Source organism: Gobio gobio, assembly GCF_949357685.1.
Source record: "Gobio gobio genome assembly, chromosome: 1".
NCBI lineage: Eukaryota > Metazoa > Chordata > Actinopteri > Cypriniformes > Gobionidae > Gobio > Gobio gobio.
In genome coordinates this window covers 65,775,477-65,793,167 of record NC_137097.1, presented here as the reverse complement: position 1 = coordinate 65,793,167, position 17,691 = coordinate 65,775,477, and the positions used below count along the sequence as shown (strand labels likewise).

General features: G+C 37.2%; 1 protein-coding gene across 1 annotated transcript in view; it reads right to left on the bottom strand.

The window, feature by feature from the left end:
* Positions 1-1,017: 1,017 nt before the first annotated feature.
* The window catches only part of LOC307138105 (Na(+)/H(+) exchange regulatory cofactor NHE-RF2), a 40,636-nt gene continuing 23,962 nt past the window's right edge, over positions 1,018-17,691 (bottom strand). The window contains exons 3-6 of the mRNA XM_079836249.1: positions 11,266-11,466; positions 5,379-5,532; positions 3,928-4,031; positions 1,018-2,537 (exon numbers count right to left, since the gene is read on the bottom strand). Coding sequence (XP_079692375.1) covers positions 2,370-2,537; positions 3,928-4,031; positions 5,379-5,532; positions 11,266-11,466 — 627 coding nt within the window. The 3' untranslated portion in view covers positions 1,018-2,369. The remainder of the gene's footprint in view (positions 2,538-3,927; positions 4,032-5,378; positions 5,533-11,265; positions 11,467-17,691) is intronic.

Genomic DNA, 17,691 nt, shown 5'->3' with positions numbered 1-17,691 from the left:
ATTTTACTACGACCACTTAGCATGCTCAATCATGCCCTCAATTTTTGTGTGTGTTGACATACCTAATAATAGAAAAGTCACCAAGTTTCATATCATTCTGATGAAGCTGTGATTCAAAATGTGGTTCATAGGTTCAGTTTTTCATAGGTGTGTGTGTGTATATACAAGTGTGCGTGTGTGTGAGTGGATGTGTCAATATCACACTCTTGATGTTTTCGAGTGTCACCCCTTTACTGCTGTGTACTTTTTTTCAGCATCGTGGCCGATTTGTACATTGTACACACAAATATTCTGAGAATTTTTGTGTTTTTGCCGATTGCCCATTCATTTCCTATGGTCGGTCATTTATGACCGAAGACAATGAACGCTACTTTTTTTTTTTACGACCAATTAACATGCTCGAATCATGACCCCAATTTTTTTTGTGTGTTTACATACCTAATGCTAGAAAAGTTTCATATCATTCTGATAAATCTGTGATTTTTACAATTTCAAAACAGAAAATTTTCCTTTTGACCGAAGAGCACCAGAGGGTTAAATACGACTGTATATTCTGAAATATTTGTGATAAACTGATAGATTTTGGCTGATATTTGGCCATTTTGTGATTATCGGCATCTGCATGGTCAGCGGACTCTTTTCACAGACTGTGATGGTGTTTCCACGGTTATCAACATCGCAAAAGTTTTCATTAATTAATGTAATGCACATTAATAATGTTATATATAGTGTGTTGTATTACATTAGTTTCAGTAAATGCTGCTGAGGGAGTGATGGCAAATTTGAAATCTCTCTATCTTTTCCCTTCTTTTGGAAAGTCGTGGGTCACAGTTTTTTTCTTTCTTTTGCTGTTGGAGCAAATGTAAAGAAAAATATTATATTTGCAAACAGAAGTGTCCAAATCTACAAAGCATCTTTGTGAATTGACAATAAACAAATCGTAAAATATTTTGCTTAGCTTTGCTCAGTGGCGCTTCCTGCTGATAAATGCAGTTAAATGACCACAACAGTCTTATTCGCAATGTGATTGTCACACTTTATTGAAAAAAATAATACTAATATGAATATTTCTGATAGGAAATGATTTCCCATTAGTGCTCAATGGCGGCATAGGGGAGCAACAGAAAAGAAAAACAGAACAGAAGCTACTTAACTACATTAATACTAAATTGCACACATGGAATGTATCATGAATTATTAAGATGAATAATAGTAATGCCGATGATGCTATATAAATCACAATATGTGTGCAGTAAATGCATATAGCGCTTTCTTAAAAGCTTTTATGATTGTCTGCATTATTAACTGTACCAAAATAAAGGTGTGAATCTTATATCCCAAATCAGCCATGTGTGAGATGAGTTTGAGTCACTGTAATGTGTAAAGTTCAGTGACCTTCACAGCATCAATACTGTCACATCTGTTCCTCAAACTATGTGCAGATAAGACGTACGTTAGGTTTATTACTTTAGATTTGCTTTTCTTCCCGAACCCATTCGGTTCCTTGCGTGCCATCTGTCTGTCAGTAGGTCAGTATCCATCCATGTCCCAGAATGCACCAGTTGACGAGGAATGTGGCATATCCTGCAACTTCGCACTTGTTCAATGCAAAAGTTTCAACTCTCTTGCAGTCAAAGACAGAAGCGTGTGTTATGAAGCTCCCTCTGGTGGTGGACCATGTCCTGCTATATTCCCACTTCTTTCATAACGACCAAGAGTGCATTAACGGCGCCCTCTGATGGGGAAGAAGAGATGTGCAATTCACATTCCTCTTTCTGGGTCACTCCAGTTTTTTTCTTCCTTTTAAGAATCTTAGTCACTCCAAGACACGTTCTCCTTGATTTCCAACAGTGGTACGTCCCTTTAAAACGATCCAAAAGCATAAGACTTCAGCTGATAGGTTGTGTGTCTTTGGCAAAAGTACAAATTCTCATTCACTGGTGATTCACATAAAACACGTAGGCTACGAAATGAAATGAGCTTCATTAATTTGGTTTTTCTAAATGGGATGAGATGATTTTGTTCCGTCGAGTTCACAGACTGATGTGCTGTGGGGGTCCATATGCGGTGTCGTTTGGCTTTTGGTACCTGTGTGTAGAAGTGTAGACGAAAATGACGCAGAAGTGTAGACGAAATGACGTAGAAATCTCTCTATGCCCCCTCGGCTGACTTTCATAGGCATTTACAAGACAGGAAATCCTATTGTGTAACTTACATTATCCCCTCCGGGTGAGTTTTTCCAACTTTTTATGGTTCAAGTTTTCATTTTCTACAAAAATAGGTGCCTCTTTATTTTTTTCATCAAAAGCAGTCACGTTGTGTCCGGGGCGTTGAATGCAACACACGTCTCTGGGGTCTGGGAAGAAGATTCAGAAATTGCTAAAAATCTCGTGCTTCTTGTTCCAGTCCATCTGGGGCGCTCTCTTTCTGGCACGCTTGGCGTGAGCTTTCTCTTTAGCCTCCGCCGCCGTGGGGCTCAAACACAGACCTATTTCTTCAAACGGGTCGAGAAGATGGCTGCTGCTTTCCCTCGAGAACTACAATGCATAAATACACACATAACACATGGAGACAGCTTCAAAAAGCCATAAAATGCAAATAATATATACACACACACACACACACACACACACACACACACACATGTATACACTCACCTAAAGGATTATTAGGAACACTATACTAATACTGTGTTTGACCCCCTTTCGCCTTCAGAACTGCCTTAATTCTACGTGGCATTGATTCAACAAGGTGCTGAAAGCATTCTTTAGAAATGTTGGCCCATATTGATAGGATAGCATCTTGTAGTTGATGGAGATTTGTGGGATGCACATCCAGGGCACGAAGCTCCTGTTCCACCACATCCCAAAGATGCTCTATTGGGTTGAGATCTGGTGACTGTGGGGGCCATTTTAGTTCAGTGAACTCATTGTCATGTTCAAGAAACCAATTTGAAATGATTCGAGCTTTGTGACATGGTGCATTATCCTGCTGGAAGTAGCCATCAGAGGATGGGGACATGGTGGTCATAAAGGGATGGACATGGTCAGAAACAATGCTCAGGTAGGCCGTGGCATTTAAACGTTGCCCAATTGGCACTAAGGGGCCTAAAGTGTGCCAAGAAAACATCCCCCACACCATTACACCACCACCACCAGCCTGCACAGTGGTAACAAGGCATGATGGATCCATGTTCTCATTCTGTTTACGCCAAATTCTGACTCTACCATCTGAATGTCTCAACAGAAATCGAGACTCATCAGACCAGGCAACATTTTTCCAGTCTTCAACTGTCCAATTTTGGTGAGCTTGTGCAAATTGTAGCCTCTTTTTCCTATTTGTAGTGGAGATGAGTGGTACCCGGTGGGGTCTTCTGCTGTTGTAGCCCATCCGCCTCAAGGTTATGCGTGTTGTGGCTTCTCAAATGCTTTGCTGCATACCTCGGTTGTAACGAGTGGTTATTTCAGTCAAAGTTGCTCTTCTATCAGCTTAAATCAGTCGGCCCATTCTCCTCTGACCTCTAGCATCAACAAGGCATTTTCGCCCACAGGACTGCCGCATACTGGATGTTTTTCCCTTTTCACACCATTCTTTGTAAACCCTAGAAATGGTTGTGCGTGAAAATCCCAGTAACTGAGCAGATTGTGAAATACTCAGACCGGCCCGTCTGGCACCAACAACCATGCCACGCTCAAAATTGCTTAAATCACCTTTCTTTCCCATTCTGACATTCAGTTTGGAGTTCAGGAGATTGTCTTGACCAGGACCACACCCCTAAATGCATTGAAGCAACTGCCATGTGATTGGTTGATTAGATAATTGCATTAATGAGAAATTGAACAGGTGTTCCTAATAATCCTTTAGGTGAGTGTATATATTGTAATAGAATAGACGTAAAATAGAAATTAAGATGAAGAAAATGGTCACCTGTATGTTTGTGTCCTGACTGCTGCCTTCTGAGTATGTGGATCGTGAAGACGTCCCGTTCACATGTGGGCTTGAGGAGCCATTCGTTATGGACTCGTCAAAATCTGAAGAAGAACCAATGCTCAGATCACTGTTCATGTAATGAGATCAACATTGTGGCTGATGTTGGACAGAAAATCAGCCATAAACATACGTGTGAGTATATGTTGTGCATAAAGGAGAAAGATGCTGTGATGACAGGCTCCCTGAGAAGACAGGATTTGCGGCCTGTTCAGGCTAAACTGGGTCACCTGATGCTCAAAGACCTGACGCTGAGGATTTACTGATCCAGGATGAAATGCATGAAAATGATATGGTGAAAACGGTGGCTGGAAAAGAACAACCTTATAGTGGGCCGAATCAGGATCCTGCCAAATAACAATTATCCAAGAGATGTCAATAGCCTGTTTAAAGTGTTCGACTCAATTTGACTTTAATCTGAGCCACATGTCGGAAGCTGGACTGCTGGCTAACACTCAGAACTTGAGTTTCCAGAATGGTGTCCAGCCAAGGGTTTGATGCGTGTTCAGAGGTACAACCTCTGTAGAGCCTTGAGAGGAAACTGAACATCTGTCTGTTTCTAAACGAAGAAGAAAACCCCCCCCCATCAAACTCCCCCTCAAATCCCAGGAAGAGGAAATGAAGGCTGCACATACAAACTGAATAAGAAGAAGAACCATTATTAATAATGTTTTATCATCAAATCATCATATCAGAGTGATTTCTGGAGGATCATGTGACACTGAAGACTGGAGTAATGATGCTGAAAATACAGCTTTGATTCACAGGAATACAATGCATTATAAAACCTATTACATTAGAAAATTGTTATTTTAAATTATTTTAATAATATTTCAAATAATATTAGTTTTTACTGTATTGAGCAAATAAACGCAGTCTTGGTGAGCATAAGAAACACCTCAAAATATTTAAAAAATCCAAACTTTCCTAACAATAACGTATATATAATATTTATTGGTTGTATGGTATGTATATAGCAAATCTCAACTGCTTGATTGTTATATCATCAAAACAACTATATTATCCACCAAAAACAAACTTTTTTATTTTGTTGCAGAACGTAATTTATAAAAAGTTTGATATTTAAGTATGTCCAACTTTATAATATCCACATATAGAATACTCACTTAAAGCAATATGTAGTAAATAGCAAATCTCAATGGCTTGATTGTTTGTATACTTGCCAAATGTAAACTATATTATGGCCCAGCTCTGATCTGATAAGGCATGAATGAGATATTAAAATATCATAAACATCAACATCACGATTTTTAAGCTGCTTTGAAACCGTGTGTATTGTGAGACGCGCTACACAAACACTTTCCGTTGACATTGCAGCGCATGAATTGTAATTTCTGGGTGAACTTTCGTCAGTAAGTCTTTAACTGTACCTTTGACGTGGATGCTGGTTGGGGTGATGCCCATCTTTTTGAAATGCTCATCTGTATCTGGATCCACCACTAGTAAACGCGTCTCATTACCGCCGTTCTTGATGAAGGCCACAACCTCAGCATGTCTCATGTTTTCAATGTTCACTCCATTCACCTGCACAGAGTTAATGTACAGCAAGAGTTATTATTTTAAAACAGAACAGCAAGAAATGGTTTTGTACAAAAACATTATATTAATGTTTTTTTTTTACCATATAATTTACCATTTTCATATACAATGATATTTATTTGGTACTCTAAAGAATTTCAAACAATACAATGATATTAGTTTCATGGTATTACCCAAAAACTATGGAATTACCATGGTAACATCTCCAAAAACCACTTTTAAATTGAGTTTATATGGTGAATTTAATGTATGTATACAGCATATACATATGGTTTTTCTCATGAGTTTACAGTCATAAATAAAAAATAACATATAATATAGATATACACACACACACACACAAACACACACACACACACACATATATATATATATATATATATAAGTGCTGTTAAATCGAATAAACACTTAAATAATATATTTACAAACTTTTATGTCAGTTGCGATTAATCGCATCTGACATAAAAGTTTGTATGTGAACTATATGTGTGTGTATGTATTATGTATGTAATATATATATATATATATATATATATATATATATATATATATATATATATATATATATATATATATATATATATATATATATATATATATATTACAAACTTATATATATTAGGGCTGTCAAAAGATTAATCGTGATTAATCGCATCCAAAATAAAAGTTTGTGTTTAAATAATATATGTGTGTGTACTCTGTTAATTATTATTTATATATAAATACGCACACATTCATGTACATATTTAAGAAATATTTGCATGTATATACATTTATATAATCTATAATATATATAAATATAAATGTTTTATATATAAAAATAATATTTTTTTCTTAAATATATACATGCTTGTGTGTGTATTAATATATAAATAATAATTAACAGAGCACACACACATATATTATGTAAACACAAACTTTTATTTATTTATATATATATATATATACACATACACACACACACACACACACACACACACACACACGTATGTTTTTGTAATTTATATTTTAAAGGTCCCGTTCTTCGTGTTTTTTTGAAGCTTTGATTGTGTTTACAGTGTGCAATATAACATGTGTTCATGTTTCGCGTGTAAAAAAACCCGGAATTTTGCATACAATGTACTTATCTGTGTACCGCTGTTTACACGGTCCTAAAAACGGCTGGTGATTTCCTCTTTCTATGAAGTCCCTCCTTCAGAAACACGTAACGAGTTCTGATTGTGCAAGCGCTTACCGTGTTGTGATTCGACAGCAGCTTAGCGCATGTTGGAAAGGTCACGCCTCTTAACGGAGAGATGTATGCGTTCAATAATCTCTACAGCGTCCCTGGGAAAGCCAAACAAAGGTGATTTGACTCCTGGATGAAAATAACAGCGTCTCGATGACATGGCGATAAACACACTCAACGCAACAGTTCCTTTTCTCCACGCGACACGTCCGCTTCTCCACGTGGGACAGCAACAAGACCGCGCCCCCTTTTTCGCGTTTCTTTGTGGGCGGAGGTTAGTCTGTTCTACTGCTCTACTGACGTAATTAAAGAAGGAAGTACCAGGATGTAGTCCAAGCCGGCCGTTCGCTGTAGGCTTTGAAAGGGAACTTCTGTTAAATAAAATATCTCGCTTGGCATTGAACTTTGAGCTTTATAATTTTACAGGTATTATTTATGCTCTAACAGCAACATTACACACTAACTAAAGTTTGAACAATGGGATCATGCGGAATGGGACCTTTAACTATGTATCAATTATATATACACAAACACGCATTTATATTTATAATTTATATATATACACACACACGTATGTATGTTTTTGTAATTTATATTTTAACTATGTATCAATTATATATACGCAAACACGCATTTATATTTATAATTTATATATATACACACACACGTATGTATGTTTTTGTAATTTATATTTTAACTATGTATCAATTATATATACACAAACACGCATTTATATTTATAATTTATATATATACACACACACGTATGTATGTTTTTGTAATTTATATTTTAACTATGTATCAATTATATATACGCAAACACGCATTTATATTTATAATTTATATATATATACACACACACACACACACACGTATGTGTGTTTTTGTAATTTATATTTTAACTATGTATCAATTATTTTAAATAAAGAAATGATAAATAAACAAAACGCATTGTACAATCATGTTACTTTTCTATGATTGATTTCATGTAATATTTGACTAGCATATTTATGAGCAAATTATTTAAATGTAAAAAAGTACTTCATCATGGTATGGAAAAGCTAGATATCATTTTCTATGATACATTTTAATGGTAATATTGTGGTGCATTATTTTTACTCTCTTAAAAGAGAGAAGAGTTAGAGTTATGAACTATAAAAACATATTTTAATTAATAGATTATTCTGAGGTGAATCTTCATTGACTTTAATCATATGTAAAAGCTTTATTTATCCCATGATAAACCTGTTCACTCATTTTTACCTTATAGTGCCCTGCCATTGGTTGCTTAGCAACATGTTTTGTGGTAGAATTAGGTGTCCAACAAGTCGAACAGAGGAGAGACGGTGAAGACATTTTACCGAAATTACAACCAAATCAATCAAAACGAAAACAAGGGCACGAGAGCCGCCCGCGAGCACGCTCTCCTTCTGCTGAAGGTGATTTAATCTGAGTGTTTGTCCTGAGGACAGATGGACCGTGTGCTTTATTCAACTGAACACCATCAAATATTAATGTGTGTTGCTGTGGCCGCAGCGGCAGCCGTGTGGGTTTCAGGTATCAGTGTCCTGAGAGAAGCACAGAGAGGTACGCTTCTGAAAACTGAAGGGGGCAGGACTCCCACTCTTTTACTGAGGGTGGAAACAACTGCAAGATGGAGAGAAAAACGGGGGAGAAAGTTTGTCTGAACAATTTTCGGTGTCAAATCCGCAATTTATAGTGTAATGCATCTGAATATTATTCTTTTTTTCTTTCAGTAATGATTGTGTCCTCCGGAGGTTGCATTTGACGGCTGCATCAATGATGTCTTATTTAAGAAAATTAACCATAATAAATTTGACTGTTATTCCTTGTGAGGTGTAAAATACTGTAATTTCTTTCTTACTTTGCAATATAATGGTTACTTTTCTTAAATTAGGCCGCCTCGATGATGTGTGCAGCCTTCAAATGTGACCTCCGAAGGACACTGCCTTTGAAATGAGACGCAGCTTATATTGGCCAAAGTATTGGGACACCCCTCCAAATCATTGAATTCAGGGCTGCGTTCAGCCCCGACAAAACGTTGCAAACCGTGTTTTAAACGGAAACAGTGCAGCGTTGAACACCCTGTTCTGTTGACGCAAGAGCTGCAGCTACGGCAGCTGAGAAGGCCAATCTTTGTGTTCTTTTTGAGGAATTTTCGGAGCCTGATGAAATCAATATAAATACGTGTTTGATACTGCAAAATACATGCAATCACTGCCCTTGCCGTCCAGAATAAATGACAACATCCCAATCCAATTTATTTAACTTTTTTATCTCCTGGTAATCAATTCTAATTTAAATCATTTTATTTCTAGTTCTTACTTTTTTAATAGCTTGTATTTTCTTTCTCACTTTATGTCAAGCAATTACCATATATGAAATTTGGTATATAAATTAACTTGCCTTGCAATGAAGCTAAATATATAAATAAATACATCATGTTGATTATATATATATGCCGCTGATTGGACTGACATATTTGACACACCCACCAAACGAGATAAAACGCATCTCAAACCCGTTGCACACCGTTTCCAGGAAACATGACGTTCAACCGGAAACCATAGCAAAACGTTGCGCACCGGTTTGAGCTTTGAACGTGCCCCAGGCGTTCCAGTCACTTCCATGGCCACAGGTGTATAAAATCAAGCACTGGGCATGCAGACGCTTCTACAAACATTAGTGAAAGAATGGAAATTTCCTCACTACTAAATATTCCACGCTCAACTGTTAGTGGTATTATAACAAAGCGGAAGCAATTGGGAACAACAGCAACTCAACCACGAAGTGGTAGGCCACGTAAAATCACAGAGCGGGGTCAGCGCATGCTGAGGTGCACAGAAGTCACCAACTTTCTGCAGAGTCAATAGCTACAGACCTCCAAACTTCATGTGGCCTTCAGATTAGCTCAAGAACAGTGTGTAGAGCTTCATGGAATGGGTTTCCATGGCCGAGCAGCTCATCCAAACCTTACATCACCACAAGCAATGCAACGCGTCAGATGCAGTGGGGTAAAGCGCGCCACCACTGGACTCTAGAGCAGTGGAGACATGTTCTCTGGGTTTGGCGGTTGCCAGGAGAACGGTACTTGCCTGACTGCATTGTGCCAAGTGTAAAGTTTGGTGGAGGGGGGATTATGGTGTGGGGTTGTTTTTCAGGGGTTGGGCCTGACCCCTTAGTTCCAGTGAAAGTAACTCTTAATGCTTCAGCACACCAAGACATTTTGGACAATTTCATGCTCCCAACTTTGTGGGAACAGTTTGGGGATGGCCCCTTCCTGTTCCAACATGACTGCGCACCAGTGCACAAAGCAAGGTCGATTAAGTTAAATAAATTGCTGTATGGAGGGGTCAGAGAGCTCTCGGATTTCATCAAAAATATCATAATTTGTGTTCCCGAAGATGAAATAGAGGTCTTACGGGTTTGGAACAGCATGAGGGTGAGTAATAAATGAAAGAATTTTCATTTTTGGGTGAACTATCACTTCAATGGCATCCCATTAAATTCATGTAGAGGTAAAGGTAGGCATCCCAAAACTTTTGGCAATATAGTGTATGTATATATATATATATGTCAAATCTAACATAAAAGTTTGTTAATATATAATATGTGCGTGTGTGTATACATACATGTATACGCACACATGTATACACACACACACACACACCAAAATATATGATATTAAATATAAAAAATATACATATATTAAGTATATAATTTAAATTATATTATAAACACAATTATCCTGATTTTAATTTAAACCCTCTTTATATACCTATATTTTTTTTTTCACATGTGCTCAAATGTCATGCAAATATTATAATAAAACATGTACAATTATTTTGCAGCATTATCTTGAGGCATTTTGTTGCTAAAATAATATAATAAGGTTCACCTATTTATGAGTGCAATAACAAGAGAAATGTCTGTAAACCAATGAGCATTGTTTTTCTTATTTTCATCAGTATGAGATGTACCTTTATAGTATATTAAGGTTTTTCTGAAATACAAACTAGCACGTTATTATTTCATAATGATTCATAATTTGCACATTGAAATGATTAGATGTAGCTAATGTGTTTAATCAGCACTAAATCCATCACGAGTTAATGGAGCTTGTAAGAACACTGCATTCATTTCTGAGACAATAAAGGATGTTTTAGCTCTACTGATAGATCTCAAATGTAAGTTCAACACACTATGTTATTTTGCTTGACTCAGTCTCTCAAGAACAGAAATATTTTGTGCGAGTCATCATATCACATGCCGCCCACATGCATCTGAATGTGATGGTTGGTCTGTGTGCGAGTGTGAATGTAGAAGTGAATTTAGAAAGCGTGGGTGTATATCTGGCATCATATAATGGTGTATATCGATGCACGTGTGTATATTATAGAAGGAAATATCTTAAGAACTGCTTGAGATAAAAGGCTTTGATTTGTTTCAGCAGAATCATTCCTGTCTCACCTCTATGAGTCTGTCCTGCGGTTTGAGTCCGGCGCGGTCAGCGGGCGAGCCGGGGTCCAGAGCCCGTATGTACTGACCCGGTTTGGACTTCTCGCTGTGGAGATTAAAGCCGTATCCCGCCTCGGACCGAACCAGGTAACACATTCTCGGTAGAAGCTCAGATGGATCCCTTGTCGAGGACTCTGGTGAAGGTTGAACCTCCTGTGACAGGAGAAATAGAGACCGTTAGGCCCGGTTTCACAGACAGGGTTTAGATTAAGTTAGTTTAATCAGGGCATTTAAGTAGCTTTTATAAACGTGCCTTAGAAAAAAAAACATTACTGGTGTCAAAAATGGAAAAAAACCTAATGTGTTATATTGTAAATACAGGGTTAATTCACAAAGAATTCAACTATTTTGAGTTTTCCTCATAAAAATGTGCAATAGAGGGTTACAAATGTGGTACGACCGACCAATAACAAGAATTCTGGGAAATCTGCTATTCATCCAAGAGGGAGAGTGGAAAAAAATACACAACAATGCCATGAAGGCCGTTGTTTGACAATGTAGTGCCTGGAAAACTGAAACCAAGGTCATCAGAAGAACAGAAAGATGCTGGATGTACTGTGTGAATTGCCATCTGAAAAAAACATCTAAACTTAACCATTACATTTCTGCTCATAACTTGTTGGTGGAACATATTAGCAACCGCATGGCAACCACCCACCAATCGTGGCAGCACATTTTGAACAGGCAAACCGAACGAACGCTTCATATAATGTGAGAATCTGTTTGTAAGAGTTTGATGTGTCTGTTAAAGTCACGATGAAACATGCCATTGCAGAGGAACCCAGGATGACTATTAATGTTAAATGTAAAACTCTGTTTATTCAGATTAATATGGAGGTTAAAAATTCAGACTCAAAGCAGATAAAAGTCAGCGTCTGACCAAACCGAAAGGGAAATGTCCTAGTTTATATGTCAAAAGAAGTTTGCTCTATTTAACAGTAAGGGGAGAAAAAAAATCACTCTTTTGAATAAAAAATAAGTAAACTTCATACAAGGTGTTTTTTTAATGGGAATTCAAAACAGGCAGTAATGACAGTGAAGGTCAAAGGCCAAGATCCATTAGGCAAGTCCATTAAGAACAGGAATGTACGATCCATTATGCCATTTCCTTAAGTGTGACAGCAAAAACACAAACAAACACTGCTGGAAAAAAGTGTTACAGAAGTACTATTCACTCACCAAATGTCCATTAAAAGAACAGAACATTTCTGCACAGTAAAAACTATCTATATACATATACATATTTTATATACACACACACACATTTTATGTTTATGCTACTGCATTATTTAATGCAATACATTTCATATTTAGATTTAAGTATAAAATGTAGTATATTATTTTAAATTCACGCATATGTCAGTCATGCTTTACTCAAGTCAAAAAAAGAATTTAATCAATTCAGTAAGAGTTTTAATATATTATAATATTATTAGAGCTATTATATTACATTATTATCTATCGAATAAAAAAAGTAAATTTTAACCTTTAAAACAATATGATTATTCCTATTTCAATATGCTTGCAAATGACAGTTTTTACTGTACTAATCAAAAACAAAGTTTTAAAGGGGTGATGAATTGAGAAATCAACTTTCCTTTGAGACTTTGATATATAAAAGTTAATCGTGATATAAGAATATCCTGTAGATTTCGTAGCTGAAAACTTCCTCGTTAGTCAAAGAAAAGCTTTTATTGACACCAGGCCCAGAAAACACTCAGAATATGTCGACCCTTGACGTCATCGTATGCTAAACCGCCCCCTCAACAGAAGAAGAACAACGACTGATTCTGTAGCCCCGCCCACCGACTTGTGCCTGACATGAGCTAAACCATGTCGAACTTGTAAGCAATAAACATACCACATAACCTTCATTCGCTTATCCAATCCTAGCCGTGGGCGTTTACTTCCAAGTCTTCAGCGGCACGCCCATAAAAACAGAGCGTTTCTTGTGAGAGGCTCAAAACCAGGGCAGAAAATAACCTATTACTTATTCATTATGATGTTTCTGAATGTAAAAACCACGCAAACGTCTTAGAAACATGCCTTAGCACGCTGTCAGGCAGGAGAATCCTTTATTTGAGGTGTTATTGGTTCATTCGTGATCAGACTCAGATTTGTAACCTTATTGGCCAGGGCTCGCAAAGTCCAACGTCCCGGGGCTATGTGTTTTTCAGACGGGCTACCAAAATGTAAGCCCGGCCTGCCGACGGGCTATCTTAAATAGTGAAATAGCATTCCTTTCTTGATGTGCTCTTGACTTGAAATTTGAAGGGCGCGCGCATTTGTGTGTACGGTTCGCGGTTATATCCACCAATCGGGTGGGCCAAGTAATACAAAAATAACATTCCAATATATCGCGGGTGGATGAGAATCATTGTGTTTGTTTGATAAAGACATTTTGCGAGCCCTGTGAGTGTTTACCCGCACGCTTTCAAAACAATTCCCTCATGTACTGAGGGGGGGTTGAAGCTCATTATAATATGCAAATATCATCCAATCCTAGCCGTGGCCGTTTACTTCCAAGTCTTCAGTTCGTCACGCCCATAAAAACCGAGCGTTTTTCAGAGAGCCTCAAAACCAAGGCAGATAAATAGCTAAATACCTAAATAGCCTATTACTTATTCATTAGGATGTTTTTGAATGTAAAAACCACGCGAACGTCATAAGTTGACCTCAGACAACAGTATAAAAAAAGCCAGTTCATGACCCCTTTAAGAGCTTGGAAGGTCAACGTCCAGATGAGCGGTTGATGTTGTCACTGTCTGTTTGTTATTTGACTGACAGGCGTGTGTAAGCTGATCTCACTGACTGCAGACCCTCAAAGGCACATTGTTCGAAGGAAGAACAGATTACAGCATTTCCCATACTGACACGTATGAATATGATGCTTAGATGATGCTTATATAAACTCGAGACAGACGGGTGTTCAGATAAGATGTACTTTTGTCACCCCAAAAGGAGTGTGCGTCTGACTAAATTAGTGTCCATCTGTGGAAAGCAAAACAAAAATAAATGCTTTTTAAGTGCCTTGCACTATCATTTTTTATATTCTAGGGAAACTATAGGTATTTTGTGGAAATATAAAGGTTTAAGGTCTCTTGTATAGGAATATTAACCCTGTAAAGCATGACATATGAATTAATAGTCAGAAAAATATATTACAACTTTAATGTTAATATAATATATCAACATCAATATGTAATTAATTATCATTTTTGTGTGTCACAATTGTATACATCAATATACATAATATATATATATATAAATATCTCCCAATTGAATTTAGTATTTTTTCCATGTCATTACATTGTTTAGAGCATAAGACAATGTAGAGCATTAGAGCATATTTTTGAAAAATTATATTTTATTCATATGTTATGATATGCCTTCTGTAGTTGACACCAAGACTGAGTTGTTTAAAAAATAAAATGACATGAAATTGCATGTATAGCCAAAAACAATGGGATTTATTTTTAATTCACCAATTAATCTTAAATTTCAAACCTTGTTTAAAGATGATTCTGAACTATGTTATGAAAGATATAACGGAATGCATTGATATACCATTTTACTTTATGCGATATGTGGGTAAAATGGGCATACTTGGATTTTCCCATTCAATACAATGTATCTATACACTGCATCTAATTTGCATATTAATGTGTCCTTGGAGCAACATGTAATGACAAAAGAAGTGTAATAATGGGAGGAATAATAGGCAACATTTTCATAATAATATCTAATATTTCATAGGAATATTGATATGTAATTTCTTTCCCTATTCACTTGTTGCATCTCCAAAATGCCTGATAAACGTGATTTAAGTCCTGGCGTCTCTACAGTGGACATTTATGAAATCAATGCCGTGTTTTGTAACAGAAAGTCATATTTTGATTAGAACATTTTCCTGAGATGTTGATTTATAACAAACAATTTGAAAATTAATCTGATTTAATTTATAATTACAAAATAGAGTGCTAAACATTAATGTCAGCCGCTTTTAAAGACCAAGAAGAAGCTGTTGTCCTGGTGAAACCTCCAAACATTGGGCATTTCTGTAAAGCCCCGAATGTGCTCTTTACAGGACATCCAGACTGAGAGATGTGACATGTTATGATGTCAGAGAAATTCACTAAAATATAACGTCCACTACGGTGGACAGAAGTCTACTCCTAGGTCCCAGGAGGCTTTAGATACACAAAGCCCTGTAGTTTTTATTGTGGCGGGCAAAATATATAATGCAATACAATGATGATTGAGCAACGTATCGTATTTGATAACACATTTTAACATGATTTTTCGGTATGGATAATCAAGTAAACTTAAGTTGCTTCAGTCCAGTAAGTGTTCATCTTGAAATATTACCAAGTTATTCTACTTCATAAAACCAATGATCATGTGTCGGACGGGGAACAGACTTAGAATGATACTAAAAGGCCTTTTACTTGCTTAAAAAGTATAAACTATAAACTATCAATCAGATGACAGAAGGCTTATTGTAGATTGTGTATGTTTTGATCATAATCATATCAAATATGATACAGTAGCTTTATAGGGTCAAGCACAATAATGTCCTACAGACGAACAGGAACACTTTATTCCACTGAATTCAGGAGCACACACACGTCTGTCCCACCAACTCAACACAGCTGACCTCTGAGAGAACAACTACTGTTAGTGAGGGAACGGAGAGGAGTTTGGGACTGGTGGGAAGAACAAGCATTTCTCTGTTCCCGACACTTCCACTCTAATTCTCAATACCTCCGTTCGGCATTATGATTCTGGGCCACAAATAAAAGCGTTCGAGTATTTCCACTGTCACACCCCTCGGCTCTCTCTAGCGTTACGCCTTCTTCCTGTCACTCCGCGTCCGGAGGTTTCTGTTCCTGGCTTGAACACGGAGATGTGTGGGATAAGTATGGGACATCACTCGGGAGAGCGGCAGATGCGGCACAAAGCATTCCTGAAACTTCCTGTCACAATAAGACGCTAGTTGTGTGTTTCAAAGCATTGGCTTGTAAAATGATACAGATGCTTCTGAATTATTGACACCAGGACCTCTGGGATTTCTCGCACGTGACTTTCATTAACCCTTTCTCTGCCGGGGCTTGCACAGCAAAACTCAGAGCACGACATAAATGAGACGCTCATACCTCAAACATGAATTCTGAAGCCACTGTTGTTTTCTCTACTCTACTGAATCTATATCAAGTAGAATTGGTTCTTGAATTGGTTCGGTGCATTAAGTAAGGGCTTTATACACCACTAAAACAGAGTTATGCATATTATATTGCATTTCTGTCAATAGATCCTCATAAATAGCTACACATTGCAACTTTCAGTGAATCAAAAACATTCAGTACAGTGCAACTAGTCCAGTCCAAATCTCAAACAAATGACTCTAATGAGCCGTTCTTAAAGTGAATCAAAGACATTCAGTACAGAGCAACTAGTCCAGTCCAAATCTCAAACGAATGAGAGACCCGGCTCATTAGAGTCATTTGTTTGAGATTCAGACTGGACTAGTTGCTCTGTACTGAATGTTTTTGATTCACTTTAAGAACCGGCTCATTAAAGTGAATCAAAGACATTCAATACAGAGCAACTAGTGAAGTCCGATTCCCAAACAAATGACTCTAATGAGCCGGTTCTTAAAGTGAATCAAAAACATTCAGTACATTACAAATAGTCCAGTCCGAATCTCAAGCAAATGACTCTAATGAGCCGGTTCTTTAAGTGAATCAAAAACATTCAGTACAGTGCAACTAGTGCAGTCCGAATCTCAAACAAATGACTCTGAGCCGGTTCTTTAAGTGAATCAAAAACATCCAGTACAGTGCAAAAAGTCCAGTCCAAATCTCAAACAAATGACTCTAATGAGCCGGTTCTTTAAGTGAATCAAAAACATCCAGTACAGTGCAACTAGTGCAGTCCGAATCTCAAACAAATGACTCTGAGCCGGTTCTTTAAGTGAATCAAAAACATCCAGTACAGTGCAAAAAGTCCAGTCCAAATCTCAAACAAATGACTCTAATGAGCCGGTTCTTTAAGTGAATCAAAAACATCCAGTACAGTGCAACTAGTGCAGTCCGAATCTCAAACAAATGACTCTGAGCCGGTTCTTTAAGTGAATCAAAAACATCCAGTACAGTGCAAAAAGTCCAGTCCAAATCTCAAACAAATGACTCTAATGAGCCGGTTCTTTAAGTGAAACAAAAACATCCAGTACAGTGCAACTAGTGCAGTCCGAATCTCAAGCAAATGACTCTAATGAGCCGGTTCTTTAAGTGAATCAAAAACATCCAGTACAGTGCAAAAAGTCCAGTCCAAATCTCAAACAAATGACTCTAATGAGCCGGTTCTTTAAGTGAAACA